This window comes from Saimiri boliviensis, chromosome 14 (assembly GCF_048565385.1).
Source record: "Saimiri boliviensis isolate mSaiBol1 chromosome 14, mSaiBol1.pri, whole genome shotgun sequence".
NCBI lineage: Eukaryota > Metazoa > Chordata > Mammalia > Primates > Cebidae > Saimiri > Saimiri boliviensis.
Genome location: NC_133462.1, coordinates 7278948 through 7295614, shown reverse-complemented (window position 1 = coordinate 7295614; position 16667 = coordinate 7278948). Strand labels below are relative to the sequence as shown.

The 16667-nt window shown below is 50.4% G+C and overlaps 1 protein-coding gene across 2 annotated transcripts in view; it reads left to right on the top strand.

Moving 5' to 3' along the window:
• LOC141581249 (kallikrein-2-like) overlaps window positions 1-6950 on the top strand; it is a 43821-nt gene extending 36871 nt beyond the window's left edge. The window contains exons 1-4 of one of the 2 annotated variants that reach the window (XM_074386033.1): window positions 2384-2429; window positions 3606-3765; window positions 5201-5487; window positions 5601-6950. In XM_074386033.1, the coding sequence (XP_074242134.1) occupies window positions 2384-2429; window positions 3606-3765; window positions 5201-5487; window positions 5601-5791 (684 nt within the window). In that variant the 3' untranslated portion in view covers window positions 5792-6950. Of the gene's footprint in view, window positions 1-2383; window positions 2430-3605; window positions 3766-5200; window positions 5488-5600 lie in introns of those variants that run through there. The other variant, XR_012513764.1, reaches the window with a different exon arrangement.
• The last annotated feature ends 9717 nt before the right edge of the window (window positions 6951-16667 follow it).

Below are 16667 nucleotides of genomic sequence, written 5' to 3'. Positions count from 1 at the left end.
TGTGTGTCGTGTGGTTGCATTGGGTTGTGTTAAATTGGTTTGGATCACGTTTTGGTTGAGGTTATGATGGATATGAGGATACATTTAAGACACTGGATTCAGGTGGTTCTCATTCAAGCTGAGGGAGATTTTCTTTCAGATGGTCATTCCAGGAAACCCGTGGTTGTGTGGAAGAAGTCAGGCCATTGGCTGTGTATGTCCCTCTACCATAGTACTCTTGTCTTGAATTGTGATTATCTATGTCCACTTCTGTCTCCTTCACTCCACTTGGAATTTATCTTGTCATTCAGCTGGAAATGAGGGATGATTTTGTCAAATTCTTGAGACACAGCTGGGTCTGGATCAGTGTAAGCTGCTCTGGTTTTACAGAACAGATGAAATAACCATTCCCTCCCCCCCCCAAAATCTAAAAAATCTTATTGAGTTAACATTAACAGTGAACTCTTCTAATGAGTTAACACCAGGACTCTTGTTCTTGATTCTTTTCTGAGACACCAAAATGAGATATTTTTTAATGCAACCATAATTATTTTTTTTTTCTTTTGAAACAAATCTGGGTCTTTTGCTCTGTCACTCAGGCTGGAGTGCAATGGTGTGATCATAGCTCACCAAACGCTTGACCTCCTGGTCTTAAGGGATTCTTTTGCTTCAGCCTCCTGAGTAGATGGGACTACAAGTGCTTACCACCGCACCTGGCTAATTTAGTATTTATTTATTTATTTATTTATTTATTTATTTATTTATTTTTGTAGAAATAGGGTTTCATTTGCTGCCCTGGCTAATCTTGAACTTCTGACTTCAAGTGATTCTTCAGCCTTGGACTCCCAAAGCACTGGGATTGCTGACATGAGCCACTCACTATGCCTGGCTTGCAACTTAATCCTGGAGTGTGTAAACCTGGCTCCTGATAGCTATGCATTTCACTGAGAAAGGGGCATTGGATTTTGCATGAGGGCAATTTTAACCTAGGAGGGCAGGTCAACAGGAATTCCTGTTGTATGAATAGAGTGCACAGGCGTGGACAATGAGGAGTGAGGAGCCACCAGAACTCCACATTGTTTAGTGGACATCAGATTTTGAATAATAGGAAACTTGGTCTGGGAGACATATATTTCAGGATTGGAGAACATGTGGTATCACAAAGTTGTTGTTTTTGTTTTTTGAGATGGAGTTTCATTCTGTTGCCCAGGCTGGAGTACAGTTGCATGATCTTGGCTCACTGCAACCTCTGCTTCCCAGGTTCAAGTGATTCTCCTGCCTCAGACTCCCCAGTAGCTGGGATTACAGGTGCCCACCACCATGCCCAGCTAATTTTTTTTTTTTGTATTTTTAGTAGAAATGGGATTTAACCATGTTGGCCAGGCTGATCTTGAATTCCTTACCTTAGGTGATCCACCCACCTTGGCCTCCCAAAGTGCTGGGATTATAGGTGTGAGCCACCGTGCCCGGCCTGTATCACAAGGTTTTATGATGAGAAATATATGTGTGGAACTATTTTCTGATGTGAAAGTGCAAGAAACAGAGAGTACCAAATGCCAAGGCTCCTATTTCAGAAACATGGTAAGTTTGAGGTCTAGTTTCTGGGCTCAGACTGGTATAGGGACCAGGAAGTCTCACAAACCCACGATTCTGATATTTCAGGGCATATTACGTCTTGGGGTGCAAAGGAAGTACTTGGGACTTAGGCACATGAGACTTTGTATTGAGAATCAATGATCAGGGCTGGCCATGGTAGCTCATGCCTGTAGTGCTATAGCTTTGGGAGGCCAAAGCGGGAGGATCGCTTGAACCCAGGAGTTGTAGACCAGCCTAGGCAACATAACCAGACCCTCTTTCTATAAGAAAATAAAAATTAACCAGATGTGGTGGTACATGCCTGTGGTCTCAGCTATTCTGGAGGCTGAGACAAAAGAATTGCTTGAGTCTGGGAGTTCAAGGCTACACTGAGCTGTAATCACGCCACTGCACTCCAGCCTGGGAAACAGGGTGAGACTCTGTCTCAGAATTTTTCTTTTTTTAATCAAGAATCAGTGATCATCCCAACCCCTGTTGCTGTTCATCCTGGGCCTGCCTGCTCTGGCTTTGTCCCCTGGATCATGTCTCCATGACCTACAGGCCCTGCCCAATCTGGCCTCATACCTTGGGAATGCATCCAAACTGATCTAATATGTGCAGAACAAGAAGTGCTATCTCTCCCTCCCCTTCCACAGCTCTGGGTGTGGTATGGGTTGTCCAGCCTCCAGCAGCATAGGAAGGGCCTTGGTCAGCATCTGGGTGCCAGCAGGGCAGGGGTGGAGTCCTGGGGAATGAAGGCTTTATAGGGCTACTCAGGGAGGCTCCCTAGCCGCAAGCTCACCACCTGCCCATGGACACCTGTGTCAGCATGCGGCTCCTGATTCTCTCCATCACCCTGTCTGTAGGGTCCACTGGTGAGGTGGGGGGATAAAGAAAGGGGAATGGGTTCTGACTCTTATGCTAAAGCCATTTCCCTCCCACCCAGCGCTCCAGCCTTGTCCCTTCAGCCCACAGTTCACCCCAGACAATGTGCCCCAGCCTCTCCACATTGCAGTGGTCCTCATGCCTACACTAGGTCCCCACTCCCTCGCACTTACCCCAGAACTTTCTCCCCATTGCCCAGCCAAATCCCTGCTCCCAGCTTCTTTCCTAAGGGGGAAATTCGTGGGCACCTCTGTGTTTCTCTTTATGGGGCTCAAAAACTTTTAAGGACCTCTCTCAATGCCAGTGGTTCCTGGGACCCTATCATTGGGCTGCCTCCTGAGCCCCTCAGTCACACCAGACTACTGACTTTTCCCATTCAGCTGTAAACTTTCAACCCTGTCCCCTGGACCTTGACACCTGGTCTCCCAATCCTGTCCCAGGAAACCCAGATTCCACCGGACACTTCCTTCTTCCCCTCAAGGCTATCTGGACTGAGACAACAAATGCTGCCCCCAACTCCTAGTCTGGCACTGGGACTCAGAACTGCTCCTTCCCTGACTCTTTGCCCCAGACGCTTCCTTCAACGGCCAGCCTTTTCCCTAGGAAAAAACACGAGCACCCCCAACTGCAACTGCCAGTTCTCAGATTCCCTAAATCCGCACCCTTTTCAAAACCTCAAAAGCCAAATAAAAAACAACTCAGGCAGAACTGTTTGCTTAACCTTGGACATGGTAAACTGCAAGACCTTCCTCCCCCAGCAACTGAACCTCTCCACAGGGCACTTATCCTTGGTTTCTGGAACCCCTTATTCTCTTATAACCCACATCTTCCACCACAGTTTCCCTTCTCCCAAATCACTGCAAATGACCCAGCCCCCAACCTGATGCTTGCTCCAGATGCTGTCTCATGTCCCCGACTCTGATCTCTGGGGTCAGCTCTGCTCTCGGAGCATGAGGTCTCCCCACCTGGCCCAACCACCAACCTGCCAATGCAGGGAATGGCTACAGAATTCCCAACCCTCCCAGCACCCCTATATTTGTGTGACTCCCAGTCCTGGTCCTCTGCCCCTATGTCTCTTCAAACCCACAGCTCAGCTCCCTCCCCCATCCAACTCTTCTGGCCCCTCCTGTCAATCCGATCCCCCCTGACCCAGCACCCTTCTGCAGGTGCTGCACCCCTCATCCAGTCTCGGATTGTAGGAGGCTGGGAGTGTGAGAAGCATTCCCAACCCTGGCAAGTGGCTGTGTACAGTCACGGATGGGCCCACTGTGGGGGTGTCCTGGTGCACCCCCAGTGGGTGCTCACAGCTGCCCATTGCAGAAAGGAGTAAGTAGCAGCCTGGGATGTGGGAAGGCAATGTCTGTGTCCCACAGGAATCACAGCTGGGTACTTCCGCCATGGTCACTTCTCCAGTGAGGCTTCCGATTAAAGAGGAGAGGGGAGGTCCTGGCCCAGGTGGCACTGGGAGGCAGAGCTGGGGCTGGACCACTCTCCCCATGGCTGCTTGGGTCTCTGTGTCTGGTCTCCCTGTGTCTCTTGGTATCTGGCTCTGGTTGTGTCTGTGTGACTGTGTTTTGATCTCCTATCTCCCTCTCTTTTCTGCCTCCTTGTCTCTGTGTCTCCCCCGTCTCTGTGTATCTCTGGGTCTTTCTACCACCATCTCTGTCACTGTGTGCCTCACCCTCCTTCTCTCTGCCCGTCTTTCTCTCGGTCTCTGCCTCAGCCCTTCCTCATCACTATTGAGCACACCGAGATGGGCCTGTGAGGGTGGGTAAGGAGCATCCCATTGAGGAGGGAGGAAGGAGAAAGGGAAACAAGACAGGAGGGGAAGGTGGCCGGGCGCGGTGGCTCACACCTGTAATCCCAGAACCTTGGGAGGCTGAGGCGGGTGGATCACTTGAGGTCAGGAGTTCGAGACCAGCCTGGCCAACATGGCGAAACCCCATCTCTACTAAAAATACAAAAATTAGCCAGGCGCAGTGGTGCATGCCTGTACTCCCAGTTACTAGGGAGGCTGAGGCAGGAGAATTGCTTGAACTTGGGAGATGGAGGTTGCAGTGTAGTCAAGGTCATGCCATTGCACTCCAGCCTAGGTGACAGAACAAGACCCCATCTCGCAAAAAACAAAACAAAACAAAACAAAACAAAAGGAGGGGAAGGGAGCTGGAGAGAGAAAAGGGGACATGGCTCTGGGCTGTGGGCCCGGCCACCCGCCCCTACAGAGCCGTCACTCCATCTGCAGCTGCAGGCGGACCATCCCATGCCTCCGCTCCTCCCCCTGCCGTTCCACACTCCTCAGATGCCTCTGTGGCCTCCCTCCCTTTTCTCTCCCACACTGTATCACCCCTGGCTTCCTCTCTGCTGTTTCTCCTTCTCTGCATCCTTTTCTCATTTGTCTGCTTCTCACTCCCTTCCTGGATCTGTTCTCTCTCCCTTCCTCTTTCCCGCATCTGTTTCTTGCTGTCCGGGTCTCTTCTTTGCTCATCCTAATTCTCACTGTTCTCCCCTGTTTTTGTCATTCCTCTGCCTTTTTTATGTTCTTTCTTTTCCACTTTGTTTCTCTCAGCTTCTGCATCTTCGTCTCACACAATCACGCTCCTGTTTTCTAACTCACTGTATTCACCACGACTGTATCTTCCCCACCCCTGTGTTTTTCTCACTGTTTCTTTTTCTCACCTTTGGAGACTAACGTATCCTCCCCCACCCCATCTACCTTTCCCCATTTTCTCTCTCCTCATCTATCCATCCCCTTTCTTCCCAGGAATAGCCAGGTCTGGCTGGGTCGGCACAACCTGTTTGAGCCTGAAGACACAGGCCAGAGCATCCCTGTCAGCCACAGCTTCCCGCATCCGCTCTACAACATGAGCCTTCTGAAACATCAAAGCTTTAGTCCAGATGAAAACTACAGCCACGACCTCATGCTGCTCCGTCTGCTGGAGCCGGCCAAGATCACAGATGCTGTGAAGGTCCTGGGCCTGCCCACCCGGGAGCCAGCACTGGGGACCACCTGCTATGCTGCAGGCTGGGGCAGCATCCAACCAAAGGAGTGTACATCTGGGCCAGACGGTGCAGTCGGGAGCCCAGATGCCTGGGTCTGAGGGAGGAGAGGCCAAGGAAGCAGGTGGGGCTTGGCCACAGCCCAGTTTTTCTCTGACCCATAGTCTTGCACCCAAAGAGTCTTCAGTGTGTGAGCCTCCATCTCTTTTCCAATGACATGTGTGCCAGAGCTTACTCTGAGAAGGTGACAGAGTTCCTGTTGTGTGCTGGGCTCTGGACAGGCGGAAAAGATACTTGCAAGGTGAGTAATCGCTACTCCCAAGATCTTGAGGGGAAAGGTGAGTGGAGACCCTAATTCTGGGCTGGGACCTGAAAGCTAACCAGACATGTGCCTCCCCTGCTCCCCAGCTATAGCGGGGCCTCCTCCCCGGGGCTCATCTGCCACCCTCCTTCCCCCTTCCCTGACTCCCTCAACATAACAGATGATTCTCACAGCATAGTTCACCCATTCCTGCATTCAGCACACGCTTACTAGGCACCTGCTAGGTGACTAGCACTGCCCTAGACCCTGGGAAGCAGCAGTGAACAGACAAGAGCAGCCCCTTCCTCCCACAGCCTCCTGTGGCCCAGGTGAGGCCCTACAGGAGAGTGTTTGCAGGAGTGAGCAAAAACCCTCCTTCAGGGCCTTGTCTGGGCCACAGGAGGACGCTCCTTTTCCTCTGAGTGTATGTCTGGGCCAGACGGTGCAGTGGGTGGAGCTGTGGGTGGTACTAGAAAGAAGCAGAGCGGGGCCTGGCTTAGGTGTTCAGAGGCTGCCACTGGCCTCCCTGTGGGATCAGACTGCAGGGAGGGAAGGCAGCAGGAGTGCTGGGGGAGTGATGATGGGGCTGACCTGGGGGTGGCTCCAGGCCTTGCCTCCGCCTGGGCCGTCACCCAGCCTCTCTCATAGGCTCCTGGCCCTCAGTTTCCTCCCTCCACTCCATTCTCCACCTGGCCTCAGTGGGTCATTCTGATCACCGAACTGACCATGCCTAGCGCTGCCCATGGCCCTCCATGGCTCCCCAGTGCCCTGGGGAGAGGGTATCTAGTCAGAAACTAGTCCTGGAGAAGTGGCCTCTGTGATGAGCTGCGGGGGCAGCGTCCTGCAGATGGCCCTGCCTCTCCTCCTGCTGACCTGTCTGTAGGGGCTGTCCTGGATCCTGCCCCATGTGCAGGAGCTGGGCCCCAAAATCCCTTCCCCATTGGCCAGGATTGGAACCCTGTCTCCTCTGTTGGAATCCCTGCCCATATTCCTGTGGGAGTGGGTTCTGGAGACATTTCTCTCTGTTCCTCAGAGCTGAGAATTGCTGTCAGTCATCTGCCTGTCCAGTTCTGAGAGGTGGAGTTGCCTGGGGCCAGTCTTTCACTGTGTCTCTCCCCCTTTACCCTTAGGGTGATTCTGGGGGTCCACTTGTCTGTAATGGTGTGCTTCAAGGTATCACGTCATGGGGCCCTGATCCATGTGCCCTGCCTGAAAAGCCTGGTGTGTACACCAAGGTGGTGCGTTACCGGAAGTGGATCAAGGACACCATCGTGGCCAACCTCCGAGTGCCCCTGTCCCACCCCTACCTCCAGTAAGTTCAAGTTCACCTCAGGTTCTGGCATCGCTTTGCCTTTCTGGATGCTAGACACCTGAAGCTTGGAACTCACCTGACTAAAGCTTAAGCCTCTTGAGTCCTACTAACCTGTGCCCTCGGGTGTGGACTCCAGGGCTGCTAGGAAAAGGAATAGGCGGACACAGGTGTAGACCAGTGTTTCTGAAATGGGTATAATTTCACCCTCTCCTTGGGAACACTAGCTGTGTCTGGAGACTTCTCACTCAGTTTCACTGAGGACACACACAAGGACGTGGGTGACCATGTTGTTTGTGGGGTGCAGAGACGGGAGGGGTGGGACCCACCGTGGAAGAGTGGACAGTGACACAAGGGGGTGATCTGCTCTCTGCATAAGCTGGAGGCATGATGCACGAGGCGCTCACACACTAGGAAGATGCTGAAAACACAGCCCACTCTGTCCTGGGGGCACTGGGAAGCCTAGATAAGGCCATGAACAGAAAGGAGGGGAGTATCCTCCTGTGTTGTTGAAGGAAGGACTAAGGGGCGAAACTGAAAACCGATTAACTACAGGAGGTGTGTTCAGGTCCCCCAAACCAGATTTGATGATTTCCTAGTAGGACTTACGGAAATAAAGAGCCGTCATGCTGTGGTTTATTATGGTTTGTTACATTCATAGGATACACATTCAAATCACCAAACAAAGCAGACATACAGATTGGAGTATGGAGAAAACAGGAAAACTTACAGTTACTAGTCTTGCTTTACGAAGTTTTCATACTGGCAGGAAGTAAAACCCATTAGGCTGAGGACCTTTGGCGTGTAGCTGACCAAGCTGATAGAGGAACTAGCCAGGTGGAGGCCTTTGCCTTAGGATGGGGGCATATCTGACAGTTATTCTCTCCCAGTAGAGTATTATGGTCAGCACATAATTCTCCCTGCCAGGATATATGATAATATGTATGAAGTAATTCCAGCTAAGGAAGCTCACCTGGCCTTTAGTGTCCAGCGTTTTTATTGGGGGTCTGTAGGATAAGTATAGAGTACTTACTAATTGACCTTAAGTGCCCAAAACTGAAGTTTCCCAGAGGTCAAACAGATATAGCATGGTCTGGGTCCCAGATGTACAAAAACAGGCATTCATCACAAATCACATTTTTAGCATGAATCCTCTGGCTTGGCCTAAGGTCCCACATATACCAAGGCACTTGGGCAGAACATTCCAAGGGATCAAACGTTGTCTCCCAGGAGCTATTCAAGAATGAGGCCTTTGCTTGGAATGTGAAGACAGTGACTTTCTTCTCTACTGGTTCCATGTCTCTGCCATTAGCTCAGATTTTATCTTCTTGTCCTTGTCTTTCTGTCTCCATCTCTGTCTGTCTGTCTCTGCATGTGTTTATTTGTGTGTGTGCATCTTATTTTTTCTGTTTCTCTAAAAATCCTGTCTGAGACAAACTTTACTAGCGCTTCTAGAATAAGGAAGTCTTAAGGATGAGCTTTCTGAATTCTGGCATTTCTCATTCTTGGAATTAGTTCTGTAATGAGAATAAATTGAAAGGCACCAAGAGACCTATTTTTAGTCATACAAAGAGAAATAAAAGTCCATGGTGTGATGTGGCAATAGAGATACGCAAAATATCACCACTGGATAGTCCTAATAAAATAAAGGGGCAATGTCTGGGGTGGTCATGTATATGATAGTTTGGAATTTTTTTTTTAAGTAACAAGCATAATGAAATTGGATGATTGCTCCTAGTTGTGTTGGCAAAAGTTGAAAAGAAAGAATGAGCACAGGACTTTAAATCCCCAGGTCACAGACTGAAGAAGTAATCTAAAGTTGCTATGTCTATGTTGAAAGAAACATTTATTTCCTGTAGCCACAGAGCCGAGATTTCTGAAAATCAAACCTAGAATCTTATTGTATGAGTGGCTGAATTACAATGTTAATTAAATCCTCAGCATACAGGCTGTCTGGCATTAAAGCGAAGGCATAATTGGAAAGGGTAGGGATCCCCAACATTGGAATGAAGACATATGGGAAGTCTCTGATTATGGTGAGGAGGCTCGGGGAAGGTTCTAATTAGAGGATTCAGCCTGAGGCTTTAAAAATGAAGATCCAGGGGGCAGATGGGATGTGGCCAGTGTCTGGCAGGATGTGGGGCACTTGGCATCTATCCTGGTGCTTAAGGAAGCAATGACCTCTCCCAAGAGGGAGAACCCAAGAGGAAGAGGATGTTGGGGAGGAGGAGAGACAAATGGCAAAAGGAAATTTATTTTGCTGAAGGTGGAATGAATTTGTGTCTGGAAGGATCCAAGTAGGGCCAGGAAGGTTCGGCTTCAGCTTGGCTTACACTGTCCCCAGAAAAGTTCAACTCAGCTTTGATTCCTCTTCTATCATGTGGCTGTGCCCAGCTGGGGCCCCTCCTCCTACCTCCCACCCTTCCATCTCCAGCTGGACAGGTGCAGCCTTAGTGCCCAACTGTTTGTCAAAAACTCTGAAGGGACTGATATTTTGCCAACTCGCAAACAAGTGGCCTGCCACAGTTTTATGGATACTGGCAGAACACACCAGATTCTGTGTGCCCTAGTACCCAACTGTTTGTCAAAAACTCTGAAGGGGCTGATATTTTACCAACTTGCAAACAAACTAGCCTGCCACAGTTTTATGGATACTGGCAGAACACACCAGATTCTGGATCAAAGACAAAGGACTTTATTACTCACAGCATAGCAGGCAGCATGAGCTTTGTGTTCACATTAGTTCACCTTGACCCCAAGTCCCACAGGAATGATCAGAGAAGTCCAGGGGTATCCTGTGCACACAGTGCTTTCTCCACTGCTGAGAAACCTGACCTTAGGAATGCTGAATCTTACAAGGGGACTGTTCATATTTGTCCAAGAGGAAGTTCTTTGTTTTACTGAACACTAAACAAATCTGTTTTAAGGGACATATTATCTTTATTACACTGGCCGGTAAGCAAAGCTGTTCTGTTGAAAATATCATTTGCAAGATTGCTTTCTAGCCAAACATCCTTGATAGTCCAAAACAACTTTTTTTTTTTTTTTTTTTTTTTTTTTTTTGCTTAGAAGACATGTAGAAACACGAGAGGCCCATGGAGAATTTTTCCTTAGAATCATAATTTAAATGCTTTAAACTTTCCTGTAGAACAACCTTATACTTCTTCCTTATACTCCTTGTCTGCCGCATCTGTGTTACTCTAGCCTCACCATTGTTCCAGGCGCAGTTCCCAGTGACGGCAGGGAAAATACAGGGATCTCATCTGGATGTGCCCTATTGTTGCTGTCTGTTTAGCTGTGGATTTGCCTTTGAGAGGACATATCCACATTTCCCAGTGTAGAGGCTCACGGTCTTCTGACTGTGACAAGTCCCTGTTTGGTAACTGCATAGTGCAGTGTGTGTGTGTGTGTGTGTGTGTGTGTGTGTGTGTGCGCGCGTGCACGTGTGTATGTGGTGGACGTCCAAGACCCTACTGTCCACTACCTGCCCACACATGTGAACTGTGTCCCTATATGGGAAAACTAATGAGTAGCCTTCAACAGCAAGTGTCTGACTTGTGAGATGATCTAGAGATGGATAAATCTTTCTTGTCCCAGCTGCCTGTGTCTCCAGAATATGTCTTTCCCGTAAATTCCCAATTCTGTGTCTGGGAATTGCCTGGAATCGAATCTATGAGCCTGTATTTGAATGTCTGGTCCCTGGGGTTGGTGTCTGCAACTTTGAATCACCACTAAGTGGCTTTAGGGATGAATCATAGTAGTAGCCTTGACTCTCTATATCTGGGTCTGCACATCTGTCTGACTTTGGCTGTATTTGTTTCCACAATCTGAATATCCACATATATGTATCGTACTAAGTGATGTGTCCTTGACTAAAATAACTGATACTTATTACTATGTATTACAGTTACTGTGTGCCAGGCATTATCACGCACACCCAGACACATGTATATACACAAAGACACATTTTCCTATTTAAGTCTTAAGAAAACCCCCAGGGCCGGGCGCGGTGGCTCACATCTGTAATCCCACCACTTTAGGAGGCTGAGGTGGGTGGATCACCTGAGGTCGGGAGTTCGAGACCAGTCTGACCAACATCGAGAAACCCTGTCTCCGTATACTAAAAATACACAATTAGCCAGGTTTAGTGGTGCATGTCTGTAATTCCAGCTAACTCACAAGGCTGAGGCAGGAGAATCACTTGAACCTGGGAGGTGGAGGTTGCGGTGAGTCGAGATCATGCCATTGCACTCCAGCCTGGGCAACATGAGTAAAATTCTGTCTCAAAAAAAAAAAAAAAAAAAAAAAAAAAAAAAAAAAAAAGGGAAAAGAAAGACCATCCTGGTCAACATGGTGAAACCCCGTCTCTACTAAAAGTACTAAAAATTAGCTGGGCATGGTGGCACCTGCCTGTAGTCCCAGCTACTCAGGAGGCTGAGGCAGGAGAATTGCTTGAACCCAGGAGGCGGAGGTTGCGGTGAGCCGAGATCACGCCATTGCACTCCAGCCTGGGTAACAAGAGTGAAACTCTGTCTCAAAAAAAAAAAAAAAAAGAAAAAAAAAAGAAAATCCCCATTAACAAATGAGGAAATGGAAAGACACTGAGGTCAAATAATTTTCTCAAAGATTAAGAACCAATATGTTTGATCCCAGGTGGTCATACACTTGGATGCAATCACCATACCACAGACCCATATCTGTAAATTGGTTTTCAGGGAATTACTGAGAATATGGCCCCTCCAAGTCAAACCTTACACTGCATATCAGTGTCTCTCTCCTGTGTACCTTTACTAAGGCCACACCTTCTATGTTCAGAGCTTGTGTGCAAGTGTGGGCATCTGTAACACTGAGTATCCAGACCTACAGTGAAATGTAGATTTGGGTCCAAGCTTCTATGTCCAAAGCCGTGTGTGTGTGTGTGTGTGTGTGTGTGTGTGTGTGTGTGTATGCACATGCATATGCACACCCATGTCATAACTCCACACTTACATACAAATATCAATGTTCATGTAGTGATTATTGAAGCTTAGACCTATTTATATGTTAAGTGAAGGTAAGCTATAAGTGCCGTCCATAGCAGTACCTATGTTTGAAAGTCTGGTTGTGAATATATGTAGGTCCACAATCTAGTATGGCCACATCTGTGCCCTTGTATGACCCTGAGTTTGGCCGAGATGCACGAACTCTGGGACCAAATTTGTGTATCATACATACTGAATGTCACATCCATTTACTATCTGTGACAGATGAATGACCCTGAATGACTGGCTCCAAGTGACCACCTGCCCAAACACTGCATCCAGTGTCCTTATCTTCATCCCCAACCACAGAGAACTTCTTGCCCTCTGATCTTTTCCCCTTTCTCTCTCTTTCGGGAACCTGTAACACATGAGATGGGTGGTGGGAACAAAAAAGGATACAGTTCCAGGGAAAAGAGGCAAAAGTTTTTTTTAAAGCTGGAGAGCAAACAGTATTGTAGAAACACATCAGGGACTTCTGGAGAAATTGAGGGGAAGGCATAAGTGAAGAAATGTAGGTAGACAAGGGCACAGCCAGGGAATAGGAGGTGAGAAGGACCCTGTCCTCATGGATCTTCTACCCCCATCCCAGAGGCCCAGGACGGTGACTAGGTCCTGGTAACTTAGGAGTGTGTCCTCTGCTCCCAACCTTGGCAAGTTACTCTCTTTCAACGTGGACACTTTGTAGTTCTTCATGCACTGTCCCCCCTCTGTGAGCTGTCTGAGGCCCACTACCAAATTTGGTAAGAAGCCAAGGGTCGGGGTCCTGAAAAAGGTGGCTGGAAGTAGGAACCCATGGGTTCTGTACCTGGGGTTGGAGAAGGCTGAGAACTGGGAGTCCTGGGTCTTGGGGAAGGAAAATGTTGGGACTCTGGACTCTTGTATTTTAATGGGTGTGGGGAGAGAGTCTTTGGCCCCTCTATTCGGAGTACTGGAGCATGGGGACTACAGTCCAGTGGGCGTGTGTCCACACATTGGAACTCAGCTATCTGAGAGGCAGGAGTAGGGGCCATTGGTACTAGGGTCTCGGGAAGTAGTAAGTGGAATTTCAGATTATCATAGAGCCTGGGGATCCATGATTGCTAACATTTGGGTCTTTCTGTCTTCTACACACTCAGCTTGTGGGTAACCACCTCCTGCTCAGCTCCCTATAATTGCTGGGCCAGTAGGAGCCGGGCGAGCGGAAACTGCGCAAGCCCGCTGGCTCTAAACAGCTGAAGGGCCTTTGGCGCATGTTCTGACATTACTGCAATAGGAGGATCCCGGCGCACTGCTGTGACGTCACGTCGGCGCGACTAGCCAGCATAACCGGAGGGCCTCCCCAGTCACAGGTATCACGTGGCACTGCCCACGTCTGCCCCCTCGTGTCCACCGTGGTGTCTGACTTACGCTTTGTGTCCATAGGGAGGAGCCTAGGACCGCAGGGAGGCTTGGGTCACAAGGTGCTAGAGAAAAGTCAGATGTGTCCAGTCTATGAAACCTGAACCACGTGGCTTTTGGGAAGAGGGTAGGGTCCTGAATGTATGGGTCCTCCTCAAGTTCAGGGTCTTCCCTGGTGGGTCTCCTTGATAGGTTGTATCGTGCCAACATCAGCATTATTTCAGACACATCTTGTAACATGGACTACCCGGGGCACCCGATGGACACCGTGGTGTGTGCATGTTTGGAGGGTTCAGATGGTCCTAAGATCAGAGCTGGGAGTGAGAAGAGGTATGGGAGCAGGTTTAAGAGTAGGAATAGGGTTGGGTTTGGTTTCTTTTAGCCGAGGGAAAATAATGAGGATAGAAATGAGGGGGGGCGGGGAACAGAAAGAACAGTTAGATTGTGCAGTGGCGTAGTGGTTGTGGTTAGAACTGGGGATAGAGGTAAGTAGAATTGGATTGGTATTGGACTGAATGACATGAGAGTTGGTTTGGGTTGGTATGGTTAAGTGGTTGGAATGGTTTGGGTTGATTTCAGAGTGAAAAATCTGAAGGATAGTAGTCTGCGTACTTTGGGATGCAGAAGGCATTCCCCTTAGATGAGGCTGGCAACTGAGGGAGGGAGGGAAGGTTCTGGTCCAGGCATTGGGGGTGGCCACCCTCCGGGGGGCTGCCTGGGTCTCTCTCCTTGTCTCTGTCTGTCTGGTCTCGCTGTGTCTCTCAGGATCTGGCTCTGCTTGTGTGTCTTTGTGACTGTTTTGGTCCCTGCCTCCCTCTCGCTTCTCTGTCTCTTTGTTTCTGCGTCTCCGCCATCTCTGTCTGTCTCTGGGTTTCTCTGGCATCTCTGTCACTGATCCTCACCCTCCAGCTCTCTGCCCATCTCTCTCTCTGGGTCTCCACCTCACTGCTCCTCCATCCCTACTAAACACACACCCAGAAGGGCCTAAGGGAGGCCCAAGAACAAAGGAAGGGCTTTATCCCCAACGTGTGTGCCTGGCAGGGGGCACCTCTCCCTCTGCCCAGCTCCCCACAGGACATCCCTCCAGTCTGGGGAAACACAGGGAAGGCTGGTTTCAGTGGGAGCTTGGTGGGAAACTGAGGGAGCAGGAAGGAGAAGGGGGGGAAAGAAAGGCGGGGAGGGTGCTGGGGGGGGGCAGGGGGCCTCGACCTTGGACTTCAGCCCAGGCCACCCGCCCCTGGGGAGCCCGCGCCACAGCCCCAGCTGCAGCTGAGCTGCTCTCAGGCCTCCCCGCCTCCCCACCTGTCCCCACCCTCCCCCAGGGCCTCCCTCCCTTTTCTCTCCCACACTCGGTCACCCCTCCTTCCTCTCTGCCTCTGTTTCTAGTTCTCGCTCTGACTTCCCGAGCCCTTTTTCATCTGTCTGCTTCTTGCTCCCTTCCGGGTTCTGTTCCCTCTTCCTCCCTCTCCCCTGGGCCTGTTTCTCGCTGTCCCTGTCTTTTCTCCTTCTCAATGGCCTCTATCTTGCTCACCCTGTTTCCCATCGCCCTCCCCTCCGGCTCTCGCACCTCTCTGTCCTCTTGAGCTCTCTCCTTCCCGTTTCTGTCTCTGCCTTTGACACTGCCACATCCCTCTCCCCTCTCACTCACTGTCTATTTCTCCAGGACTTCATCTCTTTCCTCTCTACCCCCACATTTTTCTGTTTCTCATTCTGTCTTTGGGGACCGTCCCCCGGCTCCCCTGCCCCATCTCCCTTCTTCTCTTCTCATCCTTCCGTCTCCATCTTTCCCTAGCCATTTCCAGGTCTGTTGTGGTCCCTGTTTCTGCCTGTGCCCCTCATCAGCAAGAGGGCTGCCGAAGGGAGGGGCTGCTCTGTCTGTTCATTGCGGCTTCTCAGGGTGGGGGACAGTGTTGGGTGCGTAGCTCCACCTGGGGGAGCAGAGGGAACAGCACCTGCTCAGGCCTGGGAGGAGGGGCCTGGAGGGTGCGAGGATCTGAGAGGAGGCTGTGTGGTTGGAGCGATCAGGGACAGGGAAGAGAGGGCCCCTCCTGCAGGGCCTCACCTGGGCCACAGGAGGACGCTGCTTTCCCGATGAGGGGTCGAGAGCTGTGGATGGTGCTGGACAGAAGCGGCGGGCCAGGGCCTGGCTCAGGTGTCCAGAGGCTGCCACTGGCCTCTCTGTGGGATCAGACTGCAGGGAGGGAGGGCAGCAGGGGTGTGGGGGGAGTGATGATGAGGATGACCTGGGGGTGGCTCCAGGCCTTGTCCCCACCTGGACCCTCACCCAGCCTCTCTCGCAGGCTCCTGGCTGTCAGTCTGTCCTCTCCACTCCGTCTCCAACCTGGTCCCCCAGTGGGTCATTCTGACCTCAGGACTGACCAGTCCTGCTCACAGCCCTCCATGGCTCCCCAGCGCCCTGATTAGGGGGTGTTTCGTTGGAGACCAGTCTTGGAGAGGTGACCCCTGCGATGCGCCTGTCGGGGGAGCGTCCTGCAGATGGTCCTTCCCCTCCTCCCACCGACCTGTCTGCAGGGACTGTCCTGCTGGACCCTGCCCCCTGTGCAGGAGCTGGTCCCTGAAGTCCCTTCCCTATCGGCCAGGACTGGAGCCCTGTCCCCTCTGTGGGAATCCCTGCCCACCTTCCTCTGGGAGTGGGCGCTGGAGGTCCAAGTCTGAGAGCTGGGGCTGCCCAGGCAGAGCTTGGGTGCCACCTTTCTCACCCTCCCCACCTGGAGCTCCCAGGGTGACTCAGGGAGCCCACTGGTCTGCGGTGGCGTGCTCCAAGGAATCATATCATGATCAGAGATGGGATTTCACCATGTTGGCCAAGGGGTCTGGAACTCCTGACCTGAAGTGATCCGCCCAGCTCAGCCTCCCAAGGTGCTGGGATTACAGGTGGAGCCACCGCGCCCGGCCTTATGCCAAGGCTTGAGTCCTCTTCTGTTTCCGGAAGGTTTGTGGTTCTCGTACACATTTATTGTCTTCATTGCTTTTATTTTTTTTTAAATTTCTTCTCTTTTATGGAAAGAATATGTTCAATTATCTTTACTTTTTAAAATATCTATCATTTTCTCTCAAGTTGTATTTTTGAAAAAATTAGTTTCTGTTCATCGGTAAGAAAAGAAAGAAATAAGAGATTTTAAAGCAGGGGCCCATGGGGAAGTAGAGTGAAAGTTCTTGATAAAACTGAGGCATTTACCCTACAGTGAGGTGAGGGATGGAG